The 22,142-nt window shown below is 33.0% G+C and overlaps 2 protein-coding genes across 2 annotated transcripts; both read right to left on the reverse strand.

Annotated features, from left to right (window-relative positions):
• Nucleotides 1–346: 346 nt before the first annotated feature.
• Nucleotides 347–2,971, reverse strand: LOC127869969 (uncharacterized). The gene has a single exon (XM_052412628.1). It carries the CDS (start codon nucleotides 2,969–2,971, stop codon nucleotides 347–349), a length of 2,625 nt encoding a protein of 874 aa, XP_052268588.1.
• A 142-nt stretch (nucleotides 2,972–3,113) lies between these two features.
• On the reverse strand, nucleotides 3,114–5,632 carry LOC127869970 (uncharacterized). The gene is made up of 2 exons (XM_052412629.1): nucleotides 5,197–5,632; nucleotides 3,114–4,882 (listed from the first exon to the last, which is right to left on the reverse strand). The coding sequence occupies exons 1-2, from the start codon at nucleotides 5,630–5,632 to the stop codon at nucleotides 3,114–3,116; spliced, it is 2,205 nt and encodes a 734-aa protein (XP_052268589.1).
• Between the last annotated feature and the right edge of the window lie 16,510 nt (nucleotides 5,633–22,142).

Below are 22,142 nucleotides of genomic sequence, written 5' to 3' on the forward strand. Positions count from 1 at the left end.
TATTGTTATGTAGCCTTTCTTAAAGAGTTTTTTCACGAAGTTATAATGGTGTACTTTGAGTTGATATGCAAAACACGACTGTTCAGGCTCGATCCTTTAATTCAACTGCCCGTCAACAACAATACAAATCTATATGACGTCAAAATAATAATTATAATAACGTGCTCATTCGCGGCAACCGCCAATCAACGTTACGTCTAAAATCTCATATAATATTCACGACATACTGGGGGCCGCAAAATGATAAAACAGAGTTTTCACATAAGTATACGAATACGATAATCATAACAAAATGCTTAAATATTTAAAAAAAAACAGTCCATCACAACAATATCATGATTGTCCATCAGTTTCCATTGGCACTTATCACTTCGAGTGGATAAAGTTTTGCTATTGGCCTTAGGGTATACAGTCCGTTACTGGTTCGCACTTTGGCCGCGCGAATATGCCCGTCCCTTCCGGTTACAACATCGACGACCACGGCAAGTTTCCATCGACATCTAGGGCCATCATCATGGATCTGCACCACGTCCCCGGTGTTGATCGTCTGCGTGTTGGAACCAGACATTCGGTGGTGCTCGCGGAGTGACGTCAGGTACTCAGTCTTCCAGCGTCTGTAGAACTGTTGTATGAGCAGCTCACGTCGACTTGCCATGCGGTTAAATGCAGCATGGTCGGCTGCAGCGACAGTACTCCCGGCATCGACTGTGACGTCATCGTGAGGCAGCGTTGTAACTCGGCGACCGTATAACAGCTGTGACGGCGTGATGGGCGCGGGGTCGTTAAGATCTGTTGATGCATATGTCAATGGCCGATCGTTAAGTACAGCCTCGATTTCTGTGACGATTGTCTGTAGAGACTCAAGTGTGACGTATGCTCGGCCAAGTACTTTTTTCAGAGCGACTTTCGTTAAACCAATAAGTCGCTCCCACCATCCCCCGTACCATGGGGCGCGTTGTGGAATGAAACGCCACTCTATTCCCATACCGCTCAATGTTTCTTGGACTGATGTAGACTCCATTAGCGTCTTCAAATGGTTCGACGCTGCTACAAACGTGGTAGCATTGTCGGAGATTATTAATTTCGGCAGTGACTTCCGGTTAACAAATCTTCTAAATGCGCATAAAAACGATTCCTTTGTTAGATCGGTGACAACTTCGAGATGGACGGCTCGAGTAATAGCACAAGTGATAAGACAAATGTATGCTTTTGTTTCACTTCCGGTTGTCTGCTTTACGTATAGAGCGCCCGTGAAATCTACCCCCGTTACTGTAAAGGGCGGCGTGTCTTCAACTCTCATCTTCGGTAATGGCGGCGGCTCGGGGACTCTAAAGGCTTCTCCAACGACTCTGCGGCAAGTGACGCACTTCCGGACGACTGTCTGCACACACTGTCTTATCGCTGGAATCCAATACTTCTGTCGTATATGTGTCACAGTTGCGTTGACACCCGAGTGCAGATGTGTGATGTGCGCATCTCTGACAATCAACCGTGTGATGTGGTGTTTTTTCGGTAATAATATCGGGAACTTCGTCATCTCCGATAGTGGAGCTTTATTAATTCTTCCACAACATCGAATAATGTCGTCACTGTCGATAAACAGACGAAGTTGTTTCACAAGCGTGATGCGACACATTCGTGATTTCAAACTTATTTTTTCATCATTGTATTCTGTGGCTTGACAATGCCGAAGTAACAGTTTTTCAGCACATCGGAGTTCATTTGCATTTACTGTTCCGTAAATTCGTTCTTTGTGTGGAAGTTTGCAATTTTTGACAAATCTTTGTACAAGAACTGTCACGCGCAGGAGTCTTCGGTAGGAACTGTTGTCAGAAATGTTGATAACGCTCTGAAGGTTAAGTAGAGATCCGGTAGATATATCTGTATGTAGCACGTGACTCGGCACCATCTCTGTTCCGGCGTGTTCATCTAAAATAGTGTTGACAAGTAGCGGTTCCGTCTCCCATATAGGCCACCTCCTCGTGTCTGTGATCCACTCGGGCCCCGTTTGCCAAATGCTGCTCTTCATGAAGACGTTTGCTGATACCCCACGTGTCAGCAGGTCTGCGGGGTTGTCGTGTGTTGGACAGTATTTCCAAGTGTTTGTATTGGTCAACGTGTTTATTTCGGACACTCTGTTGGCTACAAATTTCTTCAATTTATTCGTTGTGGAGAGCCAATGAAGGACTATCTGGCTGTCAGACCAAAACGTGATATGCGTCGTGTGCAGGGAAGATTGAATCTTGGTAGCTAGTCTCGCTCCGATCAAAGCAGCCATCAATTCTAACTGTGGAAGCGATAGTGATTTAACAGGAGTGACTCTGCTTTTCGCTATCACCAATCTTGACTCATTTCTGTTGCAGATATATACCGCTGCGCCATACGCCTTGTTACTTGCATCTACGAAGACGTGCATTTCCGGTTTCACATCACTTCCAGTTCCTTTAACAGATTGTATGAGCTGGCGGCGCAGTGACGTATCTCGAACAACAGTGTTGAGATCTGTGGCGATTTCTGACCATGTTGCATGTAAACTGGACGGAAGAGGCGTGTCCCAGTCATATTTCTGTTTCCACATTTCTTGTAAGAGAATTTTCGCTCGGACTGTTACTGGACTCAAAAGTCCAAGCGGGTCATATATTTGTGATGAAAATTTTAAAACCGTTCTCTTCGTAACTTTTTCTAAAATTGGTATCTGTTTGTCTACGAAGTTTATTGTGTCTAACTTGGGATCCCATCTCAGCCCGAGCACCTTGGTGACGTCACAGGTATCCGAAACGTTTTCGTTTTCCGCGGCTGTTCTCAGACATGCGCTGTTTGATATCCATGACCTTAAATTCATCACAGCTGTGGACATCAATTGTCTTGCCTCTGTGAAGTATTCAAGTAAATCCTTTTCGCACTTAAAGCTGGAAATTACGTTGTCTACGTACAAGTCCCGTTCAACGACGTGTGCAGCGTTCACATTCATATTCTTTCTGAGATGTTTCAGTAATGTTGCATTCAAAATAAATGGCGAACAGGTTGCACCAAACAACACTACTTTGAATCTGTATGTCACTAGTCGACTATCTGGATCTAACGGATTTTCAAGCCAGAAAAACCTCGTCATGTCACGATCCTTTTCGTGTAGCCCGACGTGTAGAAAAGCCATTTTCTATATCTGTGGAGACAGCGTACGGATTCAACCGAAAACGAACAAGAATCGACGTAAGCTCGTTCAATTCCGGTGGCGTTGATTCCAGGCAGTCGTTCAAGCTTGGTGAATCACGTGACTGACGGCAGCTACAATCGTAGACGATGCGTATGGGTGTCGTTGATGATTCTTTTTTCACCGGGTGATGAGGGATGTAGTGCACTTGTTCAGCTGACTCTTGACCAAGTGGTACCCGCTCGATAAAGACACGTCTTTCCTGTTCTGCTATGATGTCACCATATGCCCGAAGCACTTCCGGTTCGTTGCGCAACCTCTGAATAGTCCCAACAGTTCTCTTCAAAGTTATATTGTGGTTTGTTGGTAGAGCAGGGAGATCTTGCTTCCATGGTAGTTTGGCATGGTACCTTCCGTTGTCGTACTCAATAGATGTCTCTTGATATTGCTTTAGGTACTCGACAGACTTCCGGTCAGGTTCACAAGGTGAGATACCCATGCTCTCAAGACTCCAGAAACGTTCTAATATGCTGTCTTCTGGGGCGCGCGATGCAAGTACATTCAATATGTGCTTATCAGCTGGCACATAAGACGTGGAGGGCATCGGACCGGACAGTAAATAACCAATCTTAGACTTAACGGCGGTCGGCCCGTTCCCTCGAACAACATGATCTTCGACCATATCCCAATAGTGGTCAGCTCCAACGAGTAATGAAATGTGAAATAACGTGTCACCTGTAACGGGATGAGCCAACTTCAATCCCCGCAGATACGGAAGTTCCGCAGTCGATCTAAGATACCCACAGTTGATGGGAGCCGCAATAGTGGGGACAATGAGCACACTAACAGGTATTTTCTTTTTCTTCGATACTATGTACACTGTCGTGCGTTCTAATTGCTGTAAGCTTCTGTTATTACTTCCTCCGAATCCCGTCAGGCTCAGTGTCTCTATTCCATCACTCTCTAGTTGAAGATCGTCAGCAAGCTTTCTGGTGATAAAGGATCGCTGTGCGCCTTCGTCGACTAATATGGCGGCATCCGTTGTAGTGTGAGACGACGAAACAGGGGCAATGGCGGTCTTTAATATAACGTCTGCGTTCGACCTCTTTGTAGACGAGAAGAATACGGCGGCTTCCGGTTGCGGCGATTCAACTTCCGGTTTTCTTTGTAGCTCCTTACAGATAGAAGTGTGATGCTTCCGGTGGCAGTTTTGACAGCGTCCGTTTGACTTGCATTCTGTGATTCGGTGTTTACCCAAGCAGTTAAAACAAAGCTGTTTCTGTTTCACAACATTCATTCGGGCAGCAGTGTCAGGAAAGTTTTTACATTCACAACTTAAATGTTCTTGATCACAAAATGCACATGTTCTAGAATAATTTTGCGTATTCCTTTTGCCAAACTTGTTGCTAGGAGTGTATGAAGTCTTCTTACCATTCGCACTTGCATGAAACAATGCTGTTGAGTTGTAGTCGCTAACTTCCGGCAACGCATAGGAACTTCCGGTGCCGATCTCGAGAATGTTGATTTCCTTGTTAATCGCTCGTCGCAGATCTTGCAAAAACCAGTCAATATTCTCGTTTACGCGGGCGAGATTTTTACGTATATCCATCGGCAATTTTTCCAATACAACTGACACCGATAGGCTACCGTACATATCTTGATGTTGTCCTAGCGACTCAAGACCCCGGATATACGTTTCCATGCGGTCGTAAAACCCTCTCAAACTCGCGACTGTGGAAGTTGGTGATGGCAATTTCAATAACGCTTGCATGGTTGCATGAACAATTTTGCAATGTTGACCATACCTTTCACGTAACAATTCGACTGCGCGCGTGTGAGTGCATTCGTGAGTGCAAATCCTTCAATAGTCATGGCGGCTGTACCCTCCAACTGTGCTTTCAAATAATTGAATTTCTGCACATCAGTCAAGTTGACATTGCAATGGATTGACGATTCGAATGAATCCAAGAACGATTGCCATTGTAATATATCACCGTCAAATCGTGGAAGTGTTAATTTTGGCAATTTATGAGTACTAGATGTACTTATCTCGGGCGCTGACTGGCCGCTGTTGTTTGACGAATTGGTGTTCACCCTGCGTTGGTTGTTTGGTGGTAGTGGACCGGATGCCTGCTGACTACCGGAACCGGATGCATGCGATAATAAATCTGCGGCGTCTGTGATGCCAATGTTAGGCCGCTGTAGACGCTGCTTGTATCTTTGTAGTTTGACCTCTACGTTGAAGGTATACTCTTCTGCCTCGACCATCTCCTCTGGCGCAGCGTCGGCGTCGGTGAGCGAGAGAATTTTATCATTGTGGACTAGCAGACATGCCACTTTTTCTTCTAATTTCTCGATAAGCGCTTGGAACTGAATGTCATCGTCTTCATCGCTCGCTTCTTCTATTTTACTGACGAAACGGTCAATAATATTTTTCAAACTTAGCCGCTGGCCTAGTAACTTCTCTATTGTCGTCGGCATTTTACTGTTTGTTCACGGCACCAATTTCACGAAGTTATAATGGTGTACTTTGAGTTGATATGCAAAACACGACTGTTCAGGCTCGATCCTTTAATTCAACTGCCCGTCAACAACAATACAAATCTATATGACGTCAAAATAATAATTATAATAACGTGCTCATTCGCGGCAACCGCCAATCAACGTTACGTCTAAAATCTCATATAATATTCACGACAAGTTTAATTATGTGAGCACGTTTATTAGTCTGTATTTGTATTTTCATTATGATAATTATGAAAAGTACCAGGGAAAGCTAAAACGTCTAAATATGTTACTATTTCTTATAAACTTGTAAAATGTGTAAAGCATCTTGCATTATCTAGTAATTTCGTATATTATCTACATTCTAGAATAAAGACTACTATTGAAGCCATTGAATTGAATTAAATCAGGCAGTGTAAATTTATTAAGCACCTGAAAATTCACCCAACACATACAAAAGCTTCATATAAAAAGGAAAATGAAGCAATAGTTTCAAATTATAGTGTAGGCCTGAAGAGTGTTAAGTGAATAAAACACAAATGGCTAATAGGTTCTCCATTTTCAATATCTTCAGTACTCAATTTAATTACACATAAACTATATTACATATACATGTATTAAATGGAATCTTTGGCACTGAAGGTATCTAAATGAGTTAAATATTTAGTTAGTGATAACACTGCGTGATAATTTTAATGTTATATTGACAATTACCAGATACGGAAAAATACTTCTAAATATTCAACACAACTAAACACAGAACACATTTGCATATATGAGGAAAACAAATCATTTAGGAGAGGAAGACTACATTTGCCTGCATCTAGGAAAAAACAGATAACAGACTGAGATTCATTACCTGTATATTTATATTATTTCAATATAAAAATTCAAAGCAAGCAATATATTGAAAACAAACCTTTTTTACTGGAAAACATTTTTGCTTAAAAAACTGTTTTAAATACATTATTATAAAACACCCCGTGTTTACATTGTAAATCATGATCTGCATTTAAACAAGGGACACAACTATGTCTAAAAAAAACTTCGATAGTGCAGGTGCGTAGCGTGCTTAATCACCATACTTGTGGCCAAGATGCAGGACATTTTATATTACTTTATTCAAAGTACTTTCATTTAGCTTAAGTAAAATCTATTAAAGACCGCTATGAATTATGGCAAAAATGCAGTAAGGAGAAAGGGAGCAGGGGGGTTATATATAAGATGAGCGCATATGGTATAAGACCCATTTTCGCATGACGATGGTCATTAAAAAATACTATTGCGATATAAAAATACAATAATAAAGATGGTACATGGGTGTTATTGTTGCTTGTCCTTCCACACACAGTTTCTAAAGATAATTTATTTTATTACTTGTGTGCGGGCACTCTGCTTCTTGTACTAGCTGGGTTTTCTAAACTCTCGGAGCAAGATTTTTTTGGCCACGGCTTTTCTAACCAGTGATTGTATTCCGAGTGTTTAATTTGTGTTGGTTGTTGGTTCCCTTTGAACACCGCGTATAACTTCCCTTCAAAGGACCACGATCTTTCGACGGCACTGGGTTGTTTTAAGCGCAAAGATGCCAGAACCTCTGCATTTAGTTTCGTGAGGTCTTCGTTTACAAAAATGCCCGATCCTTTGAATAATTTCGCTTTGCTCATAATTTCGATCTTTGTTTGTCTTCTCAGCAATACTATCTTACATGAAATTGCAAACGAAAACATATTTCTGTCTGATGTTTTATCAGCATGGAGTGATGTCACTCATAACCTAGAAACCCAAACCAGCAGTAAAACTATTTATGGAACAATAAAGACATTACATCAAACAATAAGACGTTTTTCTATAAAGATTGGTTTGAACGAAGCATTAAATATGTCGACCAATTATATGACTACAGAATTAAGGATTTCTACTCTTTTGAAGATATATGCTACATATACGGAATACCTTCAAATAATTTTCTGAAGTACTACACACTAATCAAAAGCATACCCATGCATATTACATCTGAAATCAATACAAATAATACACGATGTACTCAAACAACATTCGTAGAAAACATACTTGGAAGAAAAAACAAAACGAATACAATATTTTACACACTACAAATTAAAAACCCTACAGAAAACTCCAAAACCCAACATAAATGGCAAGTCCTTTTTGGAGAACATGAACTTAATTGGAAACACATATTTACCATGCCATAAAAAGCAACTATTGAAAGCACACTGAGAAATTTTCAATATAAATACATCCATAGAATTATAGCTACAACTAAATATCTCTTCAAATGCAAATTAACTATCTCAAATCTGTGTGACTTCTGCGGTGAAAACATCGAAACAATAGAACATCTTTTTTGGGAGTGCAAACACATCCAGCCTATTTGGAATCAATTAGTATCTTTTCTTGAACAACAGCAACTAAACGCTAAACTATCTTTCTTAAATGTAAGTTTCGGAATTTACTCATTGAAATCAATAGACTGTAATAATATTGTGAATTTTATTCTTATATTGATGAAATATTTTATCCTTAACATGAAATACAAAAAACAAGTACCAAGTTTTAATTGTTTTGTCCATAGTCTTAAACTAAAAATCCAGATTGAGAAAGAAATAATCCTAAGTAATGACACATTACAAATCTTTGAAAAAAAATGGAATCGGATTAAATTCTCATAATGTTTGTCCACTTATATACATTTCTCTAATGTTAGTTCATCTTTCTAAAATATTTTTGTTAATTTTTTTTTTCAATCTTATAAGATCATTGTGAATATACAACAAAACACACACGTCCAGTATGCTTTCTTCCGACTTTATGCAACTCATCTTTTTTCATAACTCTTCTTCTGTTGTTCTTTTTTTTCTCTTTAAAAATATATATATTAGCATATCTTGTATAACATGTCTGAACGTTATTGCTTTATACAATCACTATGTTGTATGATCATATACATGTATACAGTGTATGTATTATCTTGAATAATAAAAAAAAAATTAATAAAAAAAATTGTTTTTGAGTTCAGCAATTTAGTACACACATTAAACATTTGTTATGACCATGTCAGGCATGCAAAAAACAAAAGTTCAAAAATGACTTTTTTCTATCAATGCCAAAACAGCAAAATTTCTTTCTTCTCAAGTTGTTTTAGAGTTGTGCTAGTTACTTACACACATAATAAATGTATAATGACCATGTCAGACATGCAATTAAAAAAGAGTTCAAAAATTACTGTTTTTCTATCAATGCCAAAACAGCAAAATTTCTTTCTTTTCAAGTTGTTGTTGAGTTCAGCAAGTTACTAGACACATTATACATTTGTTATGACCATGGCAGGCATGGAAATAAAAAAAAGTTCAAAAATTGTTTTTTTCTTTCAATACTAAAACAGCAAAATTTATATCTTTTCAGGATGTTCAAGAGTTGTGCTAGTTACTACACACATTATAAATGTATAATGTGTGTAATGCAAATAAGAAAAAAGTTCAAAAATGACTTTTTTCTATCAATGCCAGAACATCAAAATTTCTTTCTTTTCTAGTTGTTTTTCAGCAAGTTACTACACACATTAAAAATTTGTTATGACCATGACAGGCCTGCAAATACAAAATTGACTTTTTTTCTGTCAATGCCAAAAACATCGAAATTTCTTTTTTTTTCAAGTTGTTTTAGAGTTGTGCTAGTTACACATTTTAACTTTATACATTTACTCTTTTATTAAATATTTCGGCCAAAGGCCTTCTTCAGTAAACGATTATTTAGACAACTTTACATAGCGTTTTCTTCTGTCGATCATAACGGAAGTAAATACAAAAATATAAATAAATGACGTAACGTTACCCGACGTGAAAAGAATAAATGTATGAAGTTTTAATAATTTCCTCCCTCTGGAGATCCAATACATAGAGTACACATTTTAAATTTGTTATGACCATGTCGGGCATGCAAATAAAAAAATGTTCAAGAATGACATTTTCTATCAATGCCAAAACATCAAAATTTCTTTCTTATCAAGTTGTTTTAGAGTTGTGCTAGTTACTTCACACATTTTAAATTTGTTATGATCATTTCAGGCATGTAAATAGAAAAAGTTCAAAAATGACTTTTTTCTATCAATGCCAAAACAGCAAAATTTCTATCTTTTCAGGTTGTTCAAGAGTTGTGCTAGTTATTACACACATTATAAATGTATTATCACCATGTGTATAATGCAAATGAAAAAAGTTCAAAAATTACTTTTTTTCTATGAATGCCAAAACATCAAAACTTCTTTCTTTTCAAGATGTTTTTGAGTTCAGCAAGTTACTACACACATATTAAATTTGTTATGACCATGTCTGCCATTCAAATAAAAAAAAAGTTCAAAAATGACTTTTTTTCTATCATTGCCAAAACAGCAAAATTTCAATCTTTTCATATTGTGCTAGTTGCTACACACATAATACATGTATAATGACCATGATAGGCATGCAAATAAAAAAAGTTCAAACATGACTTTTTTCTATCAATGCCAAAACAGCAAAATTTGTTTCTTTATATGTTGTTCAAGAGTTGGGCTAATTACTTCACACAATATAAATGTGTAATTATCATGTCAGGCATGCAAATAAAAAATGTTCGAAATGACTTTTTTTCTATCAATGCAAAAACAGCAAAATGTCTATCTTTTCAGGTTGTTCACGAGTTGTGCTAGTTACTACACACATTATAAATGCATAATGACCAAGTCAGGCATGCAAATAAAAAAAGTTCAAAAATGACATTTTATTTGTCAATGACAAAATATCGAAATTTCTTTCTTCTCAAGTTGTTTTAGAGTTGTGCTAGTTTCTACACTGATTATAAATGCATAATGACCATGTGTATAATGCAAATTAAAAAAAGTTCAAAAATGACTTTTCTATCAGTGCCAAAACATCAAAATTTTCTTTCTTTTCAAGTTGTTTATAAGTTCAGAAAGTTACAAACACATTATAAATTTGTTATGACCATGTCAGGCATGCAAATAAAAAAAGTTCAAAAGTGCCTTTTTCTATCAATGCCAAAACAGCAAAATTTCTCAATTTTTTAGTTGTTTTAGAGATGTGCTAGTTACTACACATATTATAAATTGTTATGACCATGTCAGGCATGCAAATAAAAAAAAGTTCAAAAATGACTTTTCTATCAATGCCAAACAGCAAAATTTCAATCTTTTCATGTTGTTCAAGACTTGTGCTAGTTACTTCACACATAATTCATGTATAATGAACATGTCAGGCATGCAAATAAAAGAAAGTTCAAAAATAACTTTTTTCTATCAATGCCAAAACATCAAAATTTGTTTCTTTTTATGTTGTGCAAGAGTTGGGCTACTACACACATTATAAATGTGCAATTGGCATGTCAGGCATGCAAATAAAAAAAGTTCAAAAATGACTTTTTTCTATCAATGCCAAAATAGCAAAATTTCTATCTTTTCAGGTTGTTCAAGAGTTGTGCTAGTTACTACACACATTATAAATTTGTTATAACCATTGTCAGACAGGCAAATCAAAAAAGTTCAAAAATGACATTTTGTCTATCAATGCCAAAAGAGAAAAATTTCTTTCTTTTTAAGTTGTTTTAGAGATGTGCTAGTTACTATACACATTATAAATTTGTTATGACCATGTCAGGCATGCAAATAAAAAAGTTCAAAAATGACTTTTCCTATGAAGGCCAAAACAGCAAAATTTCTATCTTTTCAGGTAGTTCAAGTGTTGTGCTAGTTACTACACACATTATAAATTTGTTTTGACCATTCTGACAATGGTCAAAACATGCATGCAAATAAAAAAAAGTTCAAAAATTACTTTTTTTGCTAACAATGCCAAAACAGCAGAATTGCTATATTTTCAGATTGTTCAAGAGTTGTACTAGTTTCTACACACATTATAAATGTAAAATGACCATTGTCAGGCATGCAAAAAAAAAGCTCAAAAATGACTATTTTCTATCAATTCCAAAACATCAAAATATCTTTCTTTTCAAGTTGTTTTTGAGTTTAGCAAGTCACTACACACATTATAAATTTGTTATCACCATGTCAGGCATGCAAAAAACCAAAAGTTCAAAAATGAATTTTTTCTTATCAAGGCCAAAACAGCAAAATTTCTATCTTTTCAGGTTGTTCAAGAGTTGTGCTAGTTACTACACACATTATAAATTTATTATGACCATGTCAGGCATGCAATAAAAAAAAGTTCAAAAATGACTTTTTTTCTATCAATACCAAAACAGCAAAATTTGTTTCTTTTTATGTTGTTCAAGAGTTGGGCTATTTACTACACACATTATAAATGTGTAATTACCATGTCAGGCATGCAAATAAAAAAAGTTCAAAAATGACTTTTTTTCAATCAATGCCAATATAGCAAAATTTCTATATTTTCAGATTGTTCGAGAGTTGTGCTAGTTACTACACACATTAAAAATGTATAATGACCATGTCAGGCATGCAAATAAAAAAAAAGTTCAAAATGACTTTTTTTTCTACCAATGCAAAAACATAAAAAAAAAATATTTTCAAGTTGTTTTTGAGTTCAGCAAGTTACTTCACACATAATGCATATATAATAACCATGTCAGGCATGCAAGAAAAAAAAGTTCAAAAATGACTTTTTTTCTATCAATACCAAAACAGCAAAATTTGTTTCTTTTTATGTTGTTCAAGAGTTGTGCTATTTACGACACACATTATAAATGTGTAATTACCATGTCAGGCATGCAAATAAAAAAAGTTCAAAATGACTTTTTTTCTACCAATGCCAATATAGCAAAATTTCTATATTTTCAGGTTTTTCAAGAGTTGTGGTAGTTACTACACACATTATAAATGTATAATGACCATGCAAATAAAACAAGTTCAAAAATGACTTTTTTTCTATCATTCAAAAATAGCAAAATTTCTATGTTTTCAGGTTCTTCAAGACTTGTGCTAGTTACTACACACATTATTAATGTATAATGACCATGTCAGGCATGCAAATAAAAAAAATAAAAAATGACTTTTTTCTATCAATGCCAAAACATAAAATTTCTTTCTTTTCAAGTTGTTTTAAGGTTGTGCTAGTTGCTACACACATAATAAATTAGTTATGACCATGTCAGGCATGCAAATACAAAAAAGTTCAAAAATGACTTTTTTTTCTATCAATGCCAAAACATCGAAATTTCTTATTTTTAAGTTGTGTTAGAGTTGTGCTAGTTACGACACACATTATAAATTTGTTATGACCATGTCAGGCATGCAAATAAAAAAAAGTTCAACAATGACTTTTTTTCTATCAATGCCAAAATAGCAAAATTTCTATCTTTTCAGGTTGTTCAAGAGTTGTGCTAGGTAATACACACATTATAAATGTAAAATGATCGTGTCAGGCATGCAAATAAAAAAGTTCAAAAATGACTTTTTTTCTATCAATGCCAAAACATCATAATTTCTTTCTGTTCAAGTTATTTTAGAGTTGTGCTGGTTACTACACACATTATAAATTTGTTATGGCCATGTCAGGCATGCAAATAAAAAAAAAGTTCATATATGACTTTTTTTTCTATCAATGCCAAAACAACACAATTCCAATCATTTCAGGTTGTTCAAGAGTTGTGCTAGAGTTGATTTAGAGTTGTGGTTGTTACTTACACACATTATAAATGTATAATGACCTTGTGTATAAACGCAAATAAGAAAAAAGTTCAAAAATGACTTCTTTCTATCAATGCCAAATCATCAAAATTTCTTTCTTTTGAAGTTGTTTTCGAGTTCAGCAAGTTACTACACACATTATAAGTTTGTTATGACCATGTCAGACCTGCAAATAAAAAAAACAAATTACTTTTTTTCTATCAATGCCAAAACAGCAAATTTTCTATCTTTTCATGTTTTTCAAGACTTTTGCTAGTTACTACTACATAATACACGCATAATGATCATATCAGGCATGCAAATAAAAAAAAGTTCAAAAATGTCTTTATTTCTATCAATCACAAAATATCGAAATTTCTTTCTTCTTAAGTTGTTTTAGAGTTGTGGTTGTTACTTACACACATTATAAATGTACTAGTTACTACACACATTATAAATGCATTATGAACATGTCAGGCATGCAAATAATAAAGTTCAAAAATTCATTTTTCTATCAATCACAAAATATCGAAATTTCTTTCTTCTTAAGTTGATTGAGAGTTGTGGTTGTTACTTACACACATTATAAATGTATAATGACCATGTCAGGAATGCAAATAAAAAAAAGTTCAAAAAGTACTTTCTTGTATCAATGCCAAAACAGCAAAATTTCTATCTTTTCAGGTTGTTCAAGAGTTCTGCTAGTTACTACACACATTATAAATGTATAATGACCATGTGTATAATGCAAATAACAAAAAAGTTCAAAAATAACTTCTTTTCTATCAATGTCAAATCATCAAAATTTATTTCTTTTCAAGTTGTTTTCGAGTTCAGTAAGTTACTACACACATTATAAATTTGTTATGACCATGTCAGGAATGCAAATAAAAAAGTTCAAAAATGACTTTTTTCGATCAATGCCAAAACAGCAAAATTTCTATGTTTTCATGTTGTTCAAGAGTTGTGCTAGTTACTACACACATTATATATGTGTAATTACCATGTCAGGCATGCAAATAAAAAAAGTTCAAAAATGACTTATTATATCAATGCCAAAACAGCAAAATTTACAGATTTTCAAGAGTTGTGCTAGTTACTACACACATTATAAATGTATAATGACCATGTCAGGCATGCAAATAAATAAAAGTTCAAAAATGTCTTTTTTCTATCAATGCCAAAATAAGTCATTTTTGAACTTTTATTTATTTGCATGCCTGAAATGGTCATTATACATATATCATATATCAAAATTTCTTTCTTTTCAAGTTGTACCAGAGTTGTGCATATATCATATATCAAAATGTCTTTCTTTTCAAGTTGTACCAGAGTTGTGCTATTTACTACATACATTATAAATTTGTTATGACCATGTCAGGCATGCAGAAAAAATGTTTAAAAATGGTAAATTTGCATTATACACATGGTCATTATAAATGTATAATGTGTGTAGTAACTAGCATAACTCTTGAACAACATAAAAAGAATTTTTTTTTTTGCTGTTTTGGCATTTATAGAAAAAGTCATTTTTGAACTTTTTTTATTTGCATGCCTTACATGGTCATTATACATGTATTATGTGTTAAAGACTTGTGCTAGTTTGTACACACAAAATAAATGTATAATGACCATGTCAGACATGCAAATAAAAAAGTAGAACATGTCTTGAACAATATAAATAGATTGAAAATTTGCTGTTTTGGCATTGATAGAAAATAGTCATTTTTAATATTTTTTTATTTGCATGCCTGACATAATACACATATTATGTGTGTAGTAACTAGCACAACTCTTGAACAACCAGAAATTTTGCTGTTTTGGCATTGATAGAAAAAAAGTCATTTTAATGTGTGTAGTAACTAGCACCTAGTAACTAGCACTAGTAACTAGTAACTAAGACGACTTTTAAAAAGAAAGAAATTTTGCTGTTTTGGCATTGATAGACAAAAAGTCTTTTTTTTTTTATTTGCATGCCTGACATGGTCATTATGCATTTATAATGTGTGTAGTAACTAGCTCATCTCTTGAACAACCTGAAACAGAGAGACATTTTGCTGTTTTGGCATTGACAGAAAATGTCATTTTTTTACTTTTTTATTTGCATGTCTGACATGGTATACATTTATTTTGTGTGTACTAACTAGCACAAGTCTTAAACAACATGAAAACATAGAAATTTTGCTGTTTTGGCATTGATAGAAAAAAGTCATTTTTGAACTTTTTTATTTGCATGCCTGACATGGTCATAACAAATTTATAATGTGTGTAGGAACTTGCTGAACTCAAAAACAACTTGAAAAGAAAGAAATTTTGCTGGTTTGGCATTGTCAGAAAAAGGGCATTTTTGAACTTTTTTTTATTTGCATGCCTGACATGGTCATAGCATAGAGGATATTTGTTGGATTCGGTGGATTATCGAGTGATCATAGAAAATATATATTTTCTATGATCACGATTGAATTAAAATCGATATTCCACCGAATCTTACAAATTGTCTTTTTATTTTATGTTTTTTTCACCGTTTATATACACTGTTAAAGAGTATAACTAGAGAATTTCGCTGGGATAATCACCTCATTTCGTCAAAAAATATGACGTCATTTCACAGTAAAGAGTGAAAATTATCGATAAGTTTCGATGATAATTTTCACTGTGTCAGACAGTGAAATTATCAGTTTTAATTCACTGATATTTCTCTATAAACCACCGGAAAGCATAAAATAAAAATTTATATTGTGTGTAGTAACCAGCACAACTCTAAAACAACTTGAAAAGAAATAAATTTTGATGTTTTGGCATTGATAGAAAAAAAAGGTCATTTTTGAACTTTTTTTATTTCCATGCCTGCCATGATCATAACAAATTAAAAATGTGTAGTAGCTCGCTCAACTCTTAAACAATTTGAAAAGAAAGAAATTTCGATGTTTTGGCATTGATAGAAAAAAAAGTCATTTTTGAACTCTTTTAATTTGCATTATACATATGGTCATAATACAATTATAATGTGTGTAGTAACTAACACAACTCTAAAACAACATATGAAGAAACAAAAAACAAATGACTTTTTTCTATCAATGCCAAAACATGAAAATTTCTTTCTTTTCAAGTTGTTTTAAGGTTGTGCTAGTTGCTACACACATTATAGATTAGTTATGACCATGTCAGGCATGCAAATACAAAAAAGTTCAAAAATGACTTTTTATTTCTATCAATGCCAAAACATCGAAATTTCAATCTTTTCATGTTGTTCAAGACTTGTGCTAGTTACTACAAACATAATAAATGTATAATGACCATGTCAGGCATGCAAATAAAAAGAGTTCAAAAATGACTTTTTTTCAATCAATGCCAAACCATCAAAATTTCTTTCTGTTCAAGTTGTTTAAGAGTTGTTCTGGTTACTACATGCATTATAAATTTGTTATGACCATGTCAGGCATGCAAATAAAAAAAAAGTTCACAAATGACTTTTTTTCTATCAATGCCAATACAGCAAAATTTCTTTCTTTTCAAGTTGTTTTAGAGTTGTGCTTGTTACTACACATACCGGTATTATCAATTCGTTATGACCATATCAAAGCCAAAACAGCAAATAAAAAAAAAGTTCACAAATTACTTTTTTTTCTATCAATGCCAATACAGCAAAATTTCTTTCTTTTCAAGTTGTTTTAGAGTTGTGCTTGTTACTACACATACCGGTATTATCAATTCGTTATGACCATGTCAATGCCAAAACAGCAAATTTTTTCAGGTTGTTCACGAGTTGTGCTAGTTACTATACACATTGTTTCTTTTTATGTTGTTCAAGAGTTGGGATATTATTACACACATTATAAATGTAAAATTACCATGTCAGGCATGCAAATAACAAAAAGTTCAAAAATGACTTTTTTTCTATCAATGCCAAAAGAGCAAAATTTGTTTCTTTTTAAGTTGTTCAAAAGTTGCGCTGGTTACTACACACATTATAAATTTGTTATAACTATGTCAGGCATGCAAATAAAAAAGTTCAAAACATGACTTTTTTTATCAATGCCAAAACAGCAAAATTTCTTTCTTTATAAGTTGTTTAAGAGATGTATTAGTTACTACAGAAATGATAAATTTGTTATGACTAAGTCAGGCATGCATATAAAAAAAGTTCAAAAATGACTTTTTTTCTATCAATGCCAAAACATGAAAATTTCTTTCTTTTCAAGTTGTTTTAGAGTTGTGCTATTTACTACACACATTATAAATTTGTTATGACCATGTCAGGCATGCAAAAAAAAGTTCAAAATGACTTTTTTTCTATCAATGCCAAAACATCAAAATATCTTTCTGTTCAAGTTGATTTAGAGTTGTGCTATTTACTACACACATTATATATTTGTTATGACCATGTCAGGCATGCAAATTAAAACAAGTTCAAAAATGAATTTTTCTATCAATGCCAAAAAAGAAAAAATTCTACCTTTCATGTTGTTCAAGAGTTGTGCTAGTTACTACAAACATTATAATTGTATAATGACTATGTCAGGTATGCAAATAAAAAATAATAAAAAATGACCTTTTTTCTATCAATGCCAAAACATGAAAATTTTCATTCTTTTCAAGTTGTTTCAGAGTTGTGCTATTTATTACACACATTATAAAGTTGTGATGACCATGTCAGGCATGCAAAAAAAAGTTCAAAAATGACTTTTTTTCTATCAATGCCAAAACAGCAAAATGTCTATCTTTTCAGGATGTTCAAGAGTTGTGCTAGTTACTACACACATTATAAATTTATAATGACCATGTCAGTAATGCAAAGACAAAAAGTTGAAAAATGACTTTTTTCTATCAATGCCAAAACAGCAAAATTTCTATCTTTTCAAGTTGTTTTTGAGTTCAGCAAGTTACTACACACATTATAAATGTATAATGACCATGTGTATAATGCAAATAAAAAAAAGTTTAAAAATGACTTTTTTTCTATCAATGTCAAAACAGCAAAATTTGTGCTATTTACTACACACATTATAAATGTGTAATTACCATGTAAGGCATGCAAATAAAAAAAAGTTCAAAAATGACATTATTTCTATCAATGCCAAAATAGCAAAATTTCTATCTTTTCAGGTTGTTCCAGAGTTGTGCTAGTTACTACACACATTATAAATGTATAATGACCATGTCAGGTATGCAAATAAAAAAAGTTCAAAAGTGACTTTTTTCTATCAATGCCAAAACAGCAAAATTTCTTTCTTTTCAAGTTGTTTTACAAATGTGCTAGTTACTACACACATTATAAATTTGTCATAACTATGTCAGGCATGCAAATAAAAAAAAGTTAAAAAATGACTTATTTTATCAATGCCAAAACAGCAAAATTTCTATCTTTACAGATTTTCAAGAGTTGTGCTAGTTACTACACACATTATAAATGTATAATGACCATGTCAGGCATGCAAATAAATAAAAGTTCAAAAATGTCCTTTTTCTATCAATGCCAAAATAAGTCATTTTTGAACTTTTATTAAAAGTCATTATACATATATCATATATCAAAATTTCATTCTTTTCAAGTTGTACCAGAGTTGTGCATATATCATATATCAAAATTTCTTTCTTTTCAAGTTGTACCAGAGTTGTGCTATTTACTACATACATTATAAATTTGTTATGACCATGTCAGGCATGCAGAATTTTTTTTTAAAAATGACTTTTTCTATCAATGCCAAAACAGCAAAATTTATATAAATGATCATTATACATATAATGAGTGTTGTAACTAGCACAACCCTTGAACAACCTGAAAAATAGAAATGTTGATGTTTTGGCATTGATAGGAAAAAAGTCATTTTTGAACTTTTTTTATTTGCATGCCTGACATGGTCATTATACATTAATAATGTGTGTAGTAACTAGCACAAGTCTCGAAGAACCTGAAAACATAGAAATTTTGCTATATTTGCTTTGATAGAAAAAAAGTTATTTTTGATCTTTTTTGTTGTTTGCATGCCTGACATTGTCATTTTACATTTATAATGTGTGTAGAAACTAGCACAACTCTTGAACAACCTCACAACATAGAAATTTTGCTGTTTTGGCATTAAGAGAAAAAAGTCATTTTTGACCTTTTTTTATTTGCATTATACACATGGTCATAATAAATGTATAATGTGTGTAGTATCTTGCTGAACTCAAAAACAAATTGAAAAGACAGAAATTTTGTGGTTTTTAGGCATTGATAGAAAAAAAGTCATTTTTCAACTTTTTTTTATTTGCATTATACACATGGTCATTATAAATGTATAATGTGTGTAGTAACTAGCATAACTCTTGAACAACATAAAAAGAATTTTTTTTTTGCTGTTTTGGCATTTATAGAAAAAGTCATTTTTGAACTTTTTTTATTTGCATGCCTGACATAGTCATTATACATGTATTATGTGTTAAAGACTTGTGCTAGTTAGTACACACAAAATAAATGTATAATGACCATGTCAGACATGCAAATAAAAACGTTAAACATGTGTTGAACAATATAAATAGATTGAAAATTTGCTGTTTTGGCATTGATAGAAAATAGTCATTTTTAATATTTTTTTATTTGCATGCCTGACATAATACACATATTATGTGTGTAGTAACTAGCACAGCTCTTGAACAACCAGAAAAGATAGAAATTTTGCTGTTTTGGCATTGATAGAAAAAAGTCATTTTAATGTGTGTAGTAACTAGCACCTAGTAACTAGCACTAGTATCTAGTAACTAAGACGACTTTTAAAAAGAAAGAAATTTTGCTGTTTTGGCATTGATAGACAAAAAGTCATTTTTTTATTTTATTTGCATGCCTGACATGGTCATTATGCATTTATAATGTGTGTAGTAACTAGCTCATCCCTTGAACAACCTGAAACAGATAGACATTTTGCTGTTTTGGCATTGACAGAAAATGTCATTTTTTTTACTTTTTTATTTGCATGTCTGACATGGTATACATTTATTTTGTGTGTACTAACTAGCAAAAGTCTTAAACAACATGAAAACATAGAAATTTTGCTGTTTTGGCATTGATAGAAAAAAGTCATTTTTGAACTTTTTTATTTGCATGCCTGACATGGTCATAACAAATTTATAATGTGTGTAGGAACTTGCTGAACTCAAAAACAACTTGAAAAGAAAGAAATTTTGCTGGTTTGGCATTGTCAGAAAAAGGACATTTTTGAACTTTTTTTTATTTGCATGCCTGACATGGTCATAGCATAGAGGATATTTGTTGGATTCGGTGGATTATCGATTTTAATTCACGAGTGATCATAGAAAATATATATTTTCTATGATCACGATTGAATTAAAATCGATATTCTACCGAATCTTACAAATTGTCTTTTTATTTTATGTTTTTTTCACCGTTTATATACACTGTTAAAGAGTATAACTAGAGAATTTCGCTGGGATAATCACCTCATTTCTTCAAAAAATATGACGTCATTTCACAGTAAAGAGTGAAAATTATCGATAAGTTTCGATGATAATTTTCACTGTGTCAAACAGTGAAATTATCAGTTTTAATTCACTGATATTTCTCTATAAACCACCGGAAAGCATAAAATAAAAATTTATATTGTATGTAGTAACCAGCACAACTCTAAAACAACTTGAAAAGAAATAAATTTTGATGTTTTGGCATTGATAGAAAAAAAAGGTCATTTTTGAACTTTTTTTATTTCCATGCCTGACATGATCATAACAAATTAAAAATGTGTAGTAGCTCGCTCAACTCTAAAACAATTTGAAAAGAAAGAAATTTCGATGTTTTGGCATTGATAGAAAAAAAAGTCATTTTTGAACTCTTTTTATTTGCATTATACATATGGTCATAATACAATTATAATGTGTGTAGTAACTAACACAACTCTAAAACAACATATGAAGAAACAAAAAACAAATGACTTTTTTCTATCAATGCCAAAACATGAAAATTTCTTTCTTTTCAAGTTGTTTTAAGGTTGTGCTAGTTGCAACACACATTATAGATTAGTTATGACCATGTCAGGCATGCAAATACAAAAAAGTTCAAAAATGACTTTTTATTTCTATCAATGCCAAAACATCGAAATTTCAATCTTTTCATGTTGTTCAAGACTTGTGCTAGTTACTACAAACATAATAAATGTAAAATAACCATGTCAGGCATGCAAATAAAAAGAGTTCAAAAATGACTTTTTTTCAATCAATGCCAAACCATCAAAATTTCTTTCTGTTCAAGTTGTTTAAGAGTTGTGCTGGTTACTACATGCATTATAAATTTGTTATGACCATGTCAGGTATGCAAATAAAAAAAAAGTTCACAAATGACTTTTTTTCTATCAATGCCAATACAGCAAAATTTCTTTCTTTTCAAGTTGTTTTAGAGTTGTGCTTGTTACTACACATACCGGCATTATCAATTCGTTATGACCATGTCAATGCCAAAACAGCAAATTTTCTATTTTTTCAGGTTGTTCACGAGTTGTGCTAGTAACTATACACATTGTTTCTTTTTATGTAGTTCAAGAGTTGGGATATTATTACACACATTATAAATGTAAAATTACCATGTCAGGCATGCAAATAACAAAAAGTTCAAAAATGACTTTTTTTCTATCAATGCCAAAAGGGCAAAATTTGTTTCTTTTTAGGTTGTTCAAAAGTTGCGCTGGTTACTACACACATTATAAATTCGTTATAACTATGTCAGGCATGCAAATAAAAAAAGTTCGAAAATGACTTTTTTTATCAATGCCAAAACAGCAAAATTTCTTTCTTTTTAAGTTGTTTTAGAGATGTGCTAGTTACTACAGAAATAATAAATTT

Source organism: Dreissena polymorpha, chromosome 2, assembly GCF_020536995.1.
Source record: "Dreissena polymorpha isolate Duluth1 chromosome 2, UMN_Dpol_1.0, whole genome shotgun sequence".
NCBI lineage: Eukaryota > Metazoa > Mollusca > Bivalvia > Myida > Dreissenidae > Dreissena > Dreissena polymorpha.